This window comes from Emydura macquarii, unplaced genomic scaffold (assembly GCF_026122565.2).
Source record: "Emydura macquarii macquarii isolate MOO-44397 ecotype Brisbane River unplaced genomic scaffold, CSIRO-AGI_Emac_v2 contig_2636, whole genome shotgun sequence".
NCBI classification, from domain to species: Eukaryota; Metazoa; Chordata; order Testudines; family Chelidae; genus Emydura; species Emydura macquarii.
In genome coordinates, this window is record NW_027132773.1 from 34597709 (window position 1) to 34613214 (window position 15506).

At 43.4% G+C, this 15506-nt stretch overlaps 1 protein-coding gene across 1 annotated transcript in view; it reads right to left on the minus strand.

Moving 5' to 3' along the window:
• CPNE8 (copine 8) overlaps positions 1-15506 on the minus strand; it is a 207689-nt gene that overhangs the window by 42357 nt on the left and 149826 nt on the right. The window contains exons 15-16 of the mRNA XM_067564411.1: positions 4932-5113; positions 1348-1475 (exon numbers count right to left, since the gene is read on the minus strand). Coding sequence (XP_067420512.1) covers positions 1348-1475; positions 4932-5113 — 310 coding nt within the window. The remainder of the gene's footprint in view (positions 1-1347; positions 1476-4931; positions 5114-15506) is intronic.

Consider the following 15506-nt stretch of genomic DNA (forward strand, 5'->3'; position numbering starts at 1 on the left):
ATAGGTTTATTTAGTTTTGCTAACTTTTCTCTAAGAGTTTTCTGGGTTTTCAGTGAACCAGAGATTTTCAAAGTATCAAATTTTCAATATTTAGTTTTTTTCCCTTTTCTGTGCATATTTTCCTTTCTGCCACCTAATGAGATAGAATGTTTGCTTAGATTTATTTCATTGCTCTTTTCCCCCCATTTCTCTTTTTAATTTAATTTTTCCTTTTGCCACTCTAACTTTTCAAAATCTCCTCAACTTTGGAAAAGGCAAAAAGAAAAGTAGAAATGTTCAAATAACCAACACACTCTCTGAATGTTATTCATATTATTGTATTCTGTGGCAAAAAGGGAAAAAGAGAGCGAAGGGGAGGAAAATGAACATTTTAAAATTAAAAATGTCAAAATAAAAAAAAATGTTTTGTGGAAATTTAAATTATTCCATTTAGCACCTTGTAAAACAAAAACTTTAAAAATTTGAATTTTTTTTAATGCAATTGTTTTTCCATTTTTCAGACAACTAATTGTAATATACTTTGTTTTTCCTCAAAATAACTGATGGTGCTGAAAGAGCAAAATAAGACAAACGAATAATGAAAATTTAATAAAATTAAAATATTTTATCTCCTAAAATATCATTTTATCAGGTCAGATGCTAGATCCTCAGTAGCACAATGTATCTATTTGCTACCTTGGAGGAGAGAGGATGAGGAAAGATGGGTTTAAGCCATCGTGCCCTCAATATAAACCTAGATCAGCCCAAGATCTTTTCTAAATTATGCTGGCTTGTAATGGCCACCAAAGGGCCTTTGCACTGGCCAGGTATTGCTAAAGCACAACACTCCAGTCACACCCCTTTCCAACTGCATCCCACTAAGTTGGCCTCTAGGGCAGTCAGAGACTTCTCAATAGCCAAACCAAGGCAGCTTTCCCAAGACCTATGTGCTGCTGGAGTGACACAAATGGGCTGGGAGAGGGACCAGACCTGTTTTATTACACAATAGTACAGTGTGGCACATATAATGAGGGCAAATTCCCTCTTCAGTGAAACAAGTGCAACTGAAAGGAGACTGTGGATTCCTACGTTTACTGTACAGAATGTTGTACAAAATTTCTATTTGAATAATTTAATTATTTGACAAACAATATATAATTATAAAGGAAAGACCACATTTTAAGGATTGCACATAAAGGCAGAAAATTAAGATTTAACTTTCAACCTTAACTCTATTTCCTCACAACTGACTGCTTGATTTTTCAAATTTAGTATCATATTACTGTTTGTCTTTGCAACAGAATATTTATATTGGTAATAGGATGTCAATGTATTTGGTTTCTCCAGAGCAATTGTTATGATACTTACCTTGCTACATGATTAATTACTGGAGCAAAGTTTGTTGGTCCATAAAGCTGTACAGATTTTAAACTTCTATAATATGCCTCCATTACTCCATCAATTCCACTGCAATAGGGATTTTGAGGGTTTCCATTCTAAACGGAGTTAAAGAAAATTGGATAAGATTCACTAATAACTTAAATATTCGCATTAAAAAGTAGTATCACAGTGTACAGTGAAAGTTTTAATATGGTATTTAACTGAACATCTTTGAGGCATGAAAGGAAAGCCTGAGTAATACTGCAGTATTGTTGCAGCTGTGTCAGTCCCAGGATATTAGCGACAAGGTGGGTGAGATAATATCTTTTATTGAACCATTTTTTGGAATATATTATTATTTAATACATTTCCTATTTAAATCATTTCAGGAAAAATAACATGGTGGCCAGATCCCAATGTATATACAGTATATAAGTGTAAGAAATGCTGACTACAGCTTATTGGCTTCAGTATTCTGCCCTGCACCGGGCAAGCTGATCCTGAGCATGGTTGGACCTACTGCATGAGGAGGACAAATTGGACCTGTGATCTCACTAAGCTGGGAGACACAAGATGGCTTGGAATTCTTGAACTACATCTCTACAACACCTATGGCATTGACGGCTTAGGCACAATAGGCTGCCAATTTGGTGGGACCTATTTACATATTGTAAAACAAATAATTATGTCAAATCCCTGTTTAACTTTAAGATTCCTGGCAGTTAGAAAAAAACCCTTAACTTCTGAAATGATTTGATTTTATGAGCCAGTCGTCCAGATATAGGTAATACCTATAGTGATATTAAACCACTACTAAGCACTTGGTGAATGCCCGGGGGAATCACTGCATACTGAAAGGGTAATGCACCTTATACTGGTAGTGACTGAAAGTACACTGAGGTATATCCTATGTCTTCCCTTAATGAAATGTAAAAATAGTCATCTTGAAGGTCTAAGGCCTCAAACTAGTCCTGCTGGTTTAGTAGTAATAATACTTCCCAGAGCAATAATATGGAATTTTATCTTTCCAAAGTATTTGTTTCATTTTAAGAGTGCACAGGACACCATTCTATTTGGGAATACTAGGAACAAAATGTTTTCCTTTAGTAAAGCTCTGGCACAACCTTCTACGGTACCTATACCCAACAGCACAAAGATCTCTTCTTGTACAGTTTTTCTCATGAGAGAAAATGGGAGGTGGACTTTTGCATTAGATCAAACTAGAGGGAATACTGTCTCCTGTGAGATGTATAGATTTCAAATATGCCCTTGAGTGTATTAAGAATAACTTTATATATATTTTTTTGGCCTTAAATTAGAAAATCTATCAATCTATTCCCCTATCAAGGACACAACCAAGATTACAGTATTTACCTTTGTTTACCCCCAAGTAATGTCTATCTCAATCTAACCTATAAACCAAGAATAATGGAAAAACAGCAATCCATACTTCATCTTGCCTGTGGAACCAAGATAAGTGAAGTTTGAATATGAACTTTCCAGAGAATTGAGCGTTGGAGCGTTCCCTGCATGGCTAAAAAACTCCAACCAAAAGATTAAACAAGGCTATAAGAAAAGAGCATGTTTTCCTATGTGGACAAATCCATAATGTTCTGAGAGTTAATCAAGTCACAGAGGACTGTAGACCTATAGGATTTATGCAAGCTAGAAATAACTTGCTGTCTGAACCAAAGAAACTGAAGGTTACATGGGTCAAACTTCCTTATACTCCACAGAAGGCTAAAGCACATGTTTTCACCTCAAATTAAAAACTGTTCTGTGTCTGCCTTATCAATCAGATATACCATCTTTCTATATGTAGGTAATTTGTCTTGGTCCTTCAATATGTCTCATTCTATTGTAAGCCTTGAAAAATATGAAATGAAATATATTAGATATATCAAAGACTGTATGAACCATGTTCACCAAATTCTGAGGAACTATAAAGGATTTTTTTCTTTCTAAATTATTATTGCACTCTAGAAATTATATGAATTATATGGCATAAGGAGGTATAAATACCTAACCTGTGTATAGTTTTAAAGTATTAAAATAAATTGCTTAAAAGGGGGAATTCTAATAGGGTCATCAATATAAAATACAATCTTTGAAATGAATAAAATGTAAAAACCTCTGACAAAGAAAAAAATAAAAAACATTTGTTATATACCAAAACTATCTACTGGATATCAATGGAAGTAGCAGGAAAACTGAGGACCAAAAATCAGAGCTGGTTCACCCTCTAACAATCCCTGAAAACAAGGTATAAAACTGGAGGTCACCAAGTGGAACCTCAGATTTTGCTGAACCTATCAAAGAAGCTGGCAAACTCCAGAGGTGTTACCAGACACTTGGATTTGCCACATGGACAGCTTCTCCCTTCCTCCATGGTTACCAGGCCTTAGAAGAAATGGAGAGATTTCAGAGGTTGATTTCTCTTTGTCTTTATTTAATATAAGTAACAAAGTTACTTTGTTGAGCGTGCACTCTTTCTAGTGAGACTTAATGGAACTACATTTTAGAATTTTAACTAAGTAATGCTGTATGCAAGATTCTTCTTGATAAGTCAAAGGAAAGTGGCCTAAAAGGAACCTCTAAGAAAACTTTGTCCAGAGAGTTCAAGCAGGTTTGTAGTCAGCACAGCTAGCCTATGCCACCACTCGCCCCATCTATGCTACACTACTATTCTTAAACATGTTGGCTCAATGAGAGATAGTGTGAGTATGTCTATGTGAGATGGGAATCATATCCCCAGCTACAAATGCAAACAGCCTTAAGTGTCCTGATTTGAAAAGTGTTGTCTAAAGTAAGAACTGACCTGAGAAGAATCTAGTGTTAAAATTAGTCAGCTAATGCTCACTGGATTTAATATTAATTTTTTACTCAAGTATCAGCTGTAATATCTACCAAACTGGCAAATCTAGTTTGTTAGATTTCTAGTATGTTAAAATCTAACTGGCACCCTAGCAAATTCGTACATTTGTTCCCTTTTCCCCTCTTCACTCTTACACCTCTTTTGATTATCTGTAGGATCCTACAGTTTGAAGATTTTGCCTCTTATGTATGTACAAATTGGGACACAATTAGTCACCAAAAAGTGGGGCAGATGAAGAAAGATGACCTTAGTGTGGAATTCTTCTGGAGTCCACGAGTCTAGCATATCCTCAGACTGGATGTCTAGAAGCAGCAGCCGCTGTTTGTCAAGGTACTTCAGTTGAGGCCTAGAAAGATTACCTTTCCTTCCTCTTTTGGTGTTTAAAGGACCTTTCTGACTATCTGCATTTCTGTCTATAACTTAGTCCTGATGAAGACTGCTGAAACTGTTCCCTTGAACATTAAAGTTGTTTGCTTTTGAAAGCTGGGTGACCCAACTGACAGAACATTTTCTTCTTTATTGCCTGTTCTGATCAAAATGCAAAAAAATACTTCAGAATAAGTGGCCAGAATTCACTACTGTACTCTCAAAGTTTTTCTGTGCTGCAAGGAATTCATGCATATGTACAACCACAAAACAATCTTTGCTAAACACACAAGAAAAGTTATTAAAATTGATTTTCTATATATTTTCTTACCAAAGCAAATTCATGCGATACTCTTCCATCTGGGGGCAGCTTAGCCCCAAAACCTAGAGCTGGAAACATTTTGTCACTATCATAATCTTGAATGATTTCACCTACTGCCTTCAATGCCATGCCATAAGCATTCAGTTGGTACGGGTTCATATAGTGGAGTGAGGTGGGCTGTGCAGGATTACCTGTTGAAACATAAAGATCAGGTTTATCTTACCATGGATTCACTTGGGAATGCAACTCAGCACTAAAGCAGGGAAGATGTCCTTTTTCCAGGAGGAAAATCCAAGATATGCAACCTCGTAGACTAGGCTATCAAATGGCAGAGTGATCACAGAATTGTCTCTAATCTGGAAGTGGTTCATTGCAAATATTCTTACATAAATCTGAAAATCTGACTATTTCACAAACATAGGAGCTTTGAACAAAACTGGAACGTACAACTGAGTATTCAGACAGGAAGTGCAAAATAAGTATGTTTATTAAAGAAAAGGCAGAAATTTTGCTTACAGGCAGATACATGCTTGGGCCTAAACATTACAGTGAATAAAACCTAAGAACTCTATAGCCAATATGGTAATACAGCAAAGACCTTTACTTCAAAGACAAACCAATACGTGAAAAGGAATCTCACTGACAAAATAGGAAAGGTCACTGGAACTCAATACAAGAGTGGGATTCAAACTGATAGGTTGAACCTGCAGCTTATCAGTGACGCTCAGGCTTTGACAGACCACGAGTGACTGAAGTACCAAGCTAAAGATGTAAGCATTTGATTGTCCAATTTCTTTTACTACCTCTAAGTATTTACCAGTGTACATTAGTTTTATTAATAAAAAAAATTTGTTTTCATACCATATATATTTATTCTTGATGAGAATCTCTTTTACTTTTCCTATTAAATCTTGTTTATTTAAACTTTTTGATCTTACACTGTTTTAGGGTTATTTACAGAGAGCTATTCCGAGAGAGGTAAATTAAACGCTGATTTCTAAGGAGAGGTAATGAAGAGGGATCTGCAATCTAAGGCCATTCAAGATTTTGGTTCAGAAGCAAGGATTAGAGATCACTGTTCTATAAAAGTGCAGCTAGCGCCAGGGTTGTGGTTGACCCAGTGCATTACAAAACCTAATGGCAATGGCCAAGAGACAAGTTACAGGGACCTAAGTTAACAATATGTATTTAAATGTTGTAGCCACTACATAAAAGTTCTTTTTGCTCAGGAAAGACAATTCCTGACATTTCTTCAACTGGTCTGCCATAGTCTTGCACTGCTTTTATAATGCTAGGGTGGTTGTGATTCATGGTCATATAACAATCTAGGACACTGTACATTAAACAGCAGTAGCCCCCGCCTCCAATGCAAGTGATGAAAAATGGGAGAAGTCTTGGTTCTTTTCCCAAATGCTCTTGCTGAAATAGCTATGTTGATGCACAGGAGAAGTACATTCTGGCATGCCATGTGTAGGACAGGAGCAGGGAGAAAAAGTAAATTGTGACTCTCAGACTGCCTTCTGGTCTGTTTCAGGGGCAGCATAACAATGCACTCCCTCTTGCTACTTATGACTGAGCCTTTAATTTATGGAATAGTTTGATTTGAAAGCCCAAAATTTTCTCTCCAAAATTTCCAGAGCAGAAAAGCACTTTCAAATTTTTCTTTAAAAAACAGTTCAACAACAATTATGAATTGCTGAAGTCTGCGATGTTCATATTTTAGATGCCATTATCCAACAGTTACCAATATGGGCTGCAGCCAAGGAAGGAAGCACTAGGACATGCTTTCCCTGCTTGCATCCCTGGAAACGTGACTGTGGCCAGTGCTTGGCACATCCCAGCTTTTCCTTCTTTGGCAGCACAAACCCACAAATCTGCCTGTATGAGTGCAGCCAGGGAAGGAATCGCTGGGGTATACCAAGCCCAAGTCCCTGGTGCCAGGAAAGAGTGCAACTTCGAGAGCGCAGGGAGAAGCACTGTGCAGCATTGCGGGTCATCAGTGTTCTTGCTCCCTGTGGACAGCCTCAGCAGCTGGGCTGCAGCCCCCTTCCCTTGTCAGAGTCCTTGTGCTGCAGGCTGGGAGGGGTGAGTCTGTGGGCAGAGTAGCAGTGGAATGGGGGACTGCAGCCCAGAGCTGAGGCATTCCATAAGAAGCAGGGGTCTTGAGGGCCTGCATGATACCTCTCCCTACACTGTCTAGGCTGCACCTTGTCCTGGCACCAGAGACCCAAGCTCCACATGTCCTGATTGCAACCCCACAGCAAGTTTGCAGTGCTGCAGACAGTGAACCAAGTGCTGGGACATGCCGAGCATTGGTTGCAGGCTGCTTCTTTCCCTAACTCCAGTCCCACAAACCTCCTTGTGGCAGGGGCCTTCCACGAGGACTGGTGGTGCTGAGGCCCCATGAGGCTGCATCGAAAAAAAAAAATCAATAAGCAGCATGCTAGTAACCAGAAGTTGTCAATATTAGGATTGCTAGTAAGCGGCATCCACTGTACATGTTTCAATCCTTTTAAAATATCAAAAATCTTTCCCATTTGTGCTGATGGAGCACAAGTTATTAAAAATTTCAAAAGTGGCCTTTAATTTTGGGTATCTTAATTTTTGAGATTTCAGCTTTAGATGCATATAGAGGACTTGATTTTCAGAGATGTGGAACACTGTCAGCTAACACTGATTTCAACTAGAATTGCGGGTGCACAGAACATCTGAAAATCAGGCCCTAAGGAGTCTAACAAGACACTGGTCCCAAATTAGAGGCCACTATTCAAACTTTGGGACTAAGTCTTTTTTCTATGTTTCAATTTTTAGTCTAGCTTTAACTTGAGTTAACTGATTGTCAGTTAATTTGAGTTAAGTAACCTGGTTATAAATGCAACTGTAGACAGTGTCCACTGGTGTTTGTTCCAGGACACACATTTATTCACCATCATGATTCATCCTAGATGTTTATATTTGTATTTATAATCATGTTAATTTGACTTAAGTTACAACATGAGCCAAAAGTGTCATCTAAACCGGGTCTATATGACTAGCCCAAAGTCATAACCACAGCATGGAGGTTCTCCTACTATGGCTACCAACTAACAGCCCACCTACATTCCCAGAGTTTAACACGCTCACTAATCAAGAAGTTCTGCCCACCCTAAGGAGTCTGGGCCCACGATTTGTGACTATGATCCATACCCTTTCTGAATCGTAAGAGAGTCATGAGCAACTGATATCACTCCTTACTGAAATGGCCAATGCCTCATTCAGAGAAAGAAGAGTTACTTACCTGTAACTGTTGTTCTTTGAGATGTATTGCTCGTGTCTATTCCCAACTTAGGTGTGTGTGCGCACCACATGCACCAATGCTGGAAAGCTTTTTCCCCTAGAGGTACCCGTACGAGCTGGCTCTAGCGCCCCCACGCAGTGGCGCGCACATGCGTCCACATACAGGGGTGCCACCAGCTCCCCCTCCTTCTCAGTTCCTTCTTGCTGGAACTCCGACTGAGGGGAAGGAGGGCGGATATGGAATGGACATGAGCCACACATCTCGAAGAACAACAGTTACAGGTAAGTAACCGTTCTTTCTTCTTCAAGTGCTTGCTCATGTCCATTCCCAACTTAGGTGATTAACCAGCAGTGTCTCCAGAGGCGGGCAGGAGTTCATAGACATGACCCCTAGTTCTGTCGATGTAAAACGGCAGGGCACGTCGCACATCAAGAGAATGCAAACGCTTCTCTTCACTGGAGGTATGAGGCTTGGGATAAAAGACAGGTAAGAAAATATCTTGGTTAAGGTGGAAGTGAGAGACTTCCATAGGCAAAAAGGCTAAGTGTGGGCATAGTTGGACTTTGTCCTTACAGAACACCATGTAAGGTGGTTCTAATGTTAACGCCCTAATCTTGGAAACTTGTCTGGCAGATGTAATAGCCACCAGGAAGGCCACCTTCCAGGACAAGTATGTAAGACAGCATGAAGCCATGGGCTCGAAGGGGGGCCCCGTGAATCTGTAGTGGACCAAGTTCAAGTCCCACTAAGGAGAAGGCTCCCTTATTGGCAGAAAAAGCCTTTCCAATCCCTCAAGGAACCTGGCTATAATCTCGTGTGAAAAAATTGTTCTACCCGCTACCAAGGGGTGGAACGCAAATATGGCTACCACGTCGACCTTGACTGATGAGAAGGCCAGATCCCCTTGCTTCAAATGGAGCAAGTACTCCCAAGATAGTTGGAACTGATGTCCTCATCGGGAAAACACCATGCTTGGTCGCCCAGCAGGAGAAGCGATTCCACTTAGTTATATAAGCTGATCTGGTAGACAGTTTCCTGCTCTCCAAGAGCACGCGCTGAAGTTGGGATGAGCAGACCTGCTCCTCTTGACTCAGCCATGGAGCAGTCATGTCATCAGGTGAAGGGAGGCCAGATCCAGGTGGAGCAGGAGAGCTTGGTCCTGCGACAGGAGGTCTGGTCTCAGCAGCAGAGACCATTGCCTGGGTCCCGCCAGCTCCAGCAACATCCGGAACCAATGTTGTGGGGGCCACACTGGTGCTACGAGAATAACCTGAGCTTTGTCTCTCTTCACTTTCAGGAGGCCCTTGTGAATTAGAGAAATCGGGGGAAAGGCATACAAGAGACTCACTGGCGAGGAAAGGAGAAAGGCATCAGTGATAGAGCCTGCACTGAGTCCCTGGCGGGAACAGAAGTGGTGGCATTTCCTGTTTGTCCTGGTGGTGAAGAGGTCCACTTCTGGATTGCACCACCTTTGGAAGATTCAGGTCGCTACCTCCGGATAGAGCGATCACTCATGGTGAGAGTAGAAGGACCTGCTGAGATGGTCCATCAAAGTGTTGCTGACCCCGGGCAGATGTACTGCTATTGGGCGAATACTGTGAGTGATGCAAGTGTCCCAGAAATGCACAGCCTCCTTGCACAGGGCCAGGGACCGGGCCCCACCTGTCTGTTAATATAGTATACCGAGGCTGAATTGTCCTTGAGGATCTGCACCACCTTGTGGGATAGATGAAGACGGAAAACTGTACAGGCCAGATGAATTGCCCTGAGCTCCTTGATATTGATGTACAGAAGCCGTTCCCGTGAGGTGCATATGCCTTGGGTTTGTAGGGAACCCAGGTGAGCTTCTCATCCCAGGTCCAAAGCATCAGAGCTCAGAGCTACTGATGGCTGGGGCTCTTTGAAGGGCATTCCCGAGAGTACTTGGCATGGGCTCGTCCACCAAATCAGGGAGGTAAATATTTCCTGAGGGACCATAAGTATCTTATCCAGGATGCCTGGCCGGTGCTTACAATAACGCCAGCCACATCTGGAGGGGTCTGAGGTGCAGTCTGGCATGGGGAACCACGTAGGTGCAGGCCGCCATGTGGCCTAGGAGGCTAAGGCAGACCCTCGCTGTCGTGAAGGGGTGGGACAAAATGCAAGTTATAATGTCTGTCATTGCCAGGAACCTTTCCTCTGGAAGGAATGCTCTGGCCCTGGATAAGTCCAGCATTGCCCGATGAACTGTATCCTCTGCACAGGGATTAATGTCAATGCTGAACTCTGGGGAATGGAGGAGTGCGGCACTGATCTTCCTCTCCCGGAACAGGTTTGCAGCATCCCCGCGGGAAAACCCACCAATAAGGCCACAGACCGGGACACCTGGCATTGGGGCCAGAGCCTGCCTGGTATGAACAACTTTCTCGCTGTCCAAGGAGGAGTCGCTGTCCATTGGCCAGGGTGGTGCTGACTCAAGAGTATCTCATGGTACTGTGCAGAGTTTGTTGATGCACTGGCACCAGTGAGAGGTGAGGAGAGCCTGAATGATGGGTGTGACAGGACCGGCTCTTATCTTTCGGCTTCCTATAAGGGCTAGGTGAGTGGGGTCCCGGTGCCGGAGAAACATGTTGTGGACTGGGTTAGCTTAGGTGTTCAGTCCAGTGCTGGGTCTTCAGAGACCGATGGCGGGAGCCTGGTCTGGTGCAATTCTGACTCTGAGAGCATGGTCTTGACCCCGGGTAGCGCCTATGCAACGGCAAACGGTGTCTCGAAGATGGGGACTGTCGAGCTGATCTGTCCCTTGACACATTACTCACTGATGCCAGTGCCGAATCACGGTGTGGTGGTCTGCTGTCCCTCAGCATTGGCAGCACAGGCAGTGCCAGGAGATCCTTCAGGGCCTGGGAGGCCTCCGGTATCAACAGCACCACTAAGCGGTGAGGGCCTCTACTGTTACCAGGAGTCGGAGGAGGACCCAGTGCCGGGGTCGACGCTCGCAGCAGTGAGAGACCCTTCTGAGGTGCGGAGGAGTGGTGACCCAACATGGGTCTTGCCTGATCCCCTTTGGCTTTCTCTGTGGGGGAGTGACTGCATTCTGCATGACTCTTCTTCAGTCTCTTTTTTGGTACCGGCGCTGGGGAGAGGAGGAAGATGGCACCAGAGGTGCACTGCATGCCAGGCTGTTGTGCTCGGTACCGAGTCTGAGTGCTGACTCCATCAGGATAGCCAGAGACGAATATCTTTGTCTTTCTTAGCCTGTGGGTGAAAACTTTTGCAGATTTTACACTTCTCACTAACGTGCGCTTCAGCCAAACACTTTAAACAACTTTAATGAGGGTTGCTGTGTGGCATAGGCTTTTTACATGAAGTGCAGGGTTTAAATCCTAGGGAACAGATCATGCCCTGACTCTGGAACTGTAACTAACTAACTAACTAGAACTAACTCTAACTAAGAAACAAACTATGTACACTAGAACAGAGAACAAACCACTAGTTTTAGCGAGAGAACTTGAGAAGGCAAGAGACATTCCAGCACTGCCACTGGCAGCAAGAAGGAACTGAGAGGGAGGGGGAATTGGGGGTGCCAATATGAGGGTGCATATGTGCGCCACTGCAGGGGGTGCTAGAACTGGCTCGTATGGGTACCACTAGGGGAAAACGTTTTCAAGCACCAGTGCATGTGGAGCACACACACACCTAAGTTGGGAATGGACGTGAGCAAGCACACAAAGAAGAGGGAATATTCCCTTCTTTTCAAACATGCAGTCGTCCAACTACCACTGAAGAATCCCACCCAACATATATCATTTCTAGCCAACTACTGCCCAGTGTCAAACCTCCCATTCTAGGGCAAGCTCAGAGAACCTAGCCAAAGGTCAACTACAAGCTTATCTAACTGAAGTTAATATTCTAGACCTGGCACAATCTGGATTCAGATCAAGACATGGAATTTGAACTGCTTTAGTGGCACTGATGGATGATCTCATCCTCTCAACAGGAGGCAGATACACATTCTCATTCTCCTGGACCTCTCTGCAGCATTTACATTGTGGGCCATGAGAAACTCCTGTCTTGACTGAGAAAGGTTGCAGGGATACTGGGTAAAAATAATAAAATAGTTCTTCCTGGAAGGATGCACCAAACAAGTAATGATGGGAGTACCAAGTTCAAAAACAACAAGAATTCTGTAGCACTTTAAAGACTAAAATTTAAATTCAGCAGGCATAAGCTTTCGTGGGCTTCAGCCCACTTCCTCAGATGCAGTTGGTAGCCAAGTACCAAGTTGGGTCAGTGCTTGAGCAAGATGAGCTTATGAATGAAGACTAGCTGTCTGAAATTGAACCTGAGGAAGACAGAGGGATGCTGGTAGGCAAAGAAAAGTATTTTGAAGAGTTCACAGCCACGGTGCAGTCTCTTTTGTTGAAAATACACACCAATAATCAATCAATTCAATCAGTAGTTTAAGAGCATTTTTGGATTCACTGCTGACACTAAGCTATCACATAGAAAGTGTTACTCAGGGATGCTGCTAACATCTTCAGTTGGCTAGCAGACTTCATCCCTTCCTGACCGGACCTCTGTTTTTCACTCCTTTGTCACCTCTTGGCAGACTATTAAAGTGACATACCTTGGCATAAAGCAGTGCTTAGGAAATGCCAACTAGTATAGAAAGCTGCAACATGTCTTCTCAGAAACATAGATTACTGCGAGCCCATCAAACCTGTACTCTGCTCTCTACACTGGTTTTCAATACAATATCAAACCGAATTCAGGGTTTTAGTGCTTATCTTCAAGGTGCTCCATGGTTTGAGCTCAGGATATCTGAAGCTCTGGGTTGAGGATTGTGGTCAACAACTTCACTCCTGTGGCACAATGAACCACTTCACAGGGTAATGCTTGTCTGTGAAGGAGGCAGAACTTTCTCAGGGCTTGGTCCAAGACTGTCTTGATGGTAACAACTATGCACTGCTTACAGTGCATACAGTTGCAATTTTCCCCTGGGCTACTTTCCCCCTCTGCCCTTTCAGCTTCTAGGGTTTCCCACCCCCTCTCTTCTTGGGCAGGATCTCCTCCAATCCTTCTGACTGGGGGAGTCTCTCAGTCCTGTTCCCCCTTTTGACAGGGTCCTCTTTTCCCTTAGGCCTCTGTCTCTTTGAGCCAAAGGTTTGGCAGGGAAGCCTCCCTGCCAGTATGCCCCTGCACCCGGTTCTTTTGGTCTTCCCTCAGTCACTGCACTCCAACACTCTCACCAGCTCTCCTTCCTCTCTCAGCTGTCTGTCTGGTTCAGGGGTTTTTATCTGGTCTCCCGCTAGACCTTAATTGACCTCAGGTGCTCCTTAATGACCTGTAATAACTTCTCCTCAGTCCCCAGGGAACAAGACCCTGATCATTCTAGGGCTGATATACCTACCTTCTACCATTGTCCGACTGTCCGGGGTTCTCTGCTCAATGTCTCCGTCAGGTTCCCTCTGTTTAGCCCTTTGACCTTCATGCCTGGCCCTGTTTTTTCATCTGTTGTCCACCGTAATTAATGAAGTCCAGGCTCAGTGGCTCCGCCTCTTGGCCCCCCCACGCCCTGGAGCTCAAATAGGACCATTCTCCAACTGCTCCCTAACCCTGCAGTCTCACAGGTATCATCAAACAATTAGAGGCCATAATTGACGGGGATCATATATTGAAAGAAATGTTTCCCAAATCCCTTCTAGCAGCTAGCAAGGGACATGAAGGGTAACTAGAAGGGTTTCTACAAGTATGTTAACAACCAGAAGAAGGTCCGGGAAAGTGCAGGCTCCTTACTGAATGGGGAGGCAACTAGTCACAGATGATGGGGAAAAAGCTGAAGTACTCAATGCTTTTTTTTTTTGCCTCTGTCTTCACAGACAAGGTCAGCTCCCAGGTTACTGCACTGGGCAAGACAGTACGGGGAGGAAGTGAGCAGCCCTCAGTGGTGAAATAACAGGTTCAGAACTATTTAGAAAAGCTGGAGATGCACAAGTCCATGGGGCCAGATGCAATGCATCTAAGGGTGCTGAGGGAGTTGGCAGATGTGATTGCAAAGTCATTATCTTTGAAAACTTGTGGCAATTGGCAGGGGTCCCAGATGATTGGAAAGAGGCAAATATAGTGCCTATCTTTAAAAAAAGGGAAGGAGGAGGATCTGGAGAACTAGAGACCAGTCAACCTCACCTCAGTCCCCGTAAAAATCATGGAGCAGGTCCTCAAGGAATCCATTTTGAAGCACTTGGAGAGAAAGGTGATCAGGAACAGTCTGCATGGATTCACCAAGGGCAAGCCATGCCTCACCAACCCGATTGCCTTCCATGATGAGAACTGGCTCTGTGGATGTGGGGAAAATAGTGGATGTGATATACCTTGACTTTAGCAAAGCTTTTGATATGGTCTCCCACAGTATTCTTGCCAGCAAGTTAAAGAAATATGGATTAGATGAATGAACCATAAGGCGGACAGAAAGTTGGCTAGATCATCAGGCTCAATGGGTAGTGATCAACGGCTCCATGTCTAGTTGTCAGCTGGTATCAAGCGGAGTACCTCAGGGGTCAGTCGTGGGGTCAATTTTGTTCAACATTTTCATTGATATAGATGATAGGGTGGATTGCACCCTCAGCAAGTTTGTGGATGACACTAAGCTGGGGGGAGTGATAGATATGCTGGAGGGTAGGAATAGGATAGAGAGAGACCTAGACAAATTGGAGATTTGGGCCAATAGAAATCTGATGATGTTCAGCAAGGACAAATGCAGAGTCCTGCACTTAGGACGGAGGAATCCCATGCACTGCTACCGACTGGCTAAGCAGCAGTTCTGCAGAACAGGACCTGGGTTTACAGTGGACAAGAAGCTGGATATGAGTCAACAGTTTGCCCTTGTTGTCAAGAAGGCTAATGGCATATTGGGTTGCATTAGTAGGAGCATTGCCAGCAGATCGAGGGAAGTGATTATTTCCCTCTATTCACCACTGGTGAGGCCACATTTGGAGTACTGTATACAGTTTTGGGCCCCCCACTACAAGAAGGATGTGGACAAATTGGAGAGAGTCCAGCAGAGAGCAATGAAAATGATTAAGGATCTGGGGCACATGACTTATGAGGAGAGGCTGAGGAACTGGGCTTATTTAGTCTGCAGAAGAGACGAGTGAGGGGGGATTTGATAGCAGCCTTTAACTACCTGAAGCTGGGGTACCAGAGAGGTTGGAGCTGGGCTGTTCTCGGTGGCAGATGACAGACCTAGGAGAAATGGTTTCAAGTTGCAGCAGGGGAGGTCTAGGTTGGATATTAGGAAAAAAAATTTCACTAGAAGGTGGTGAAGC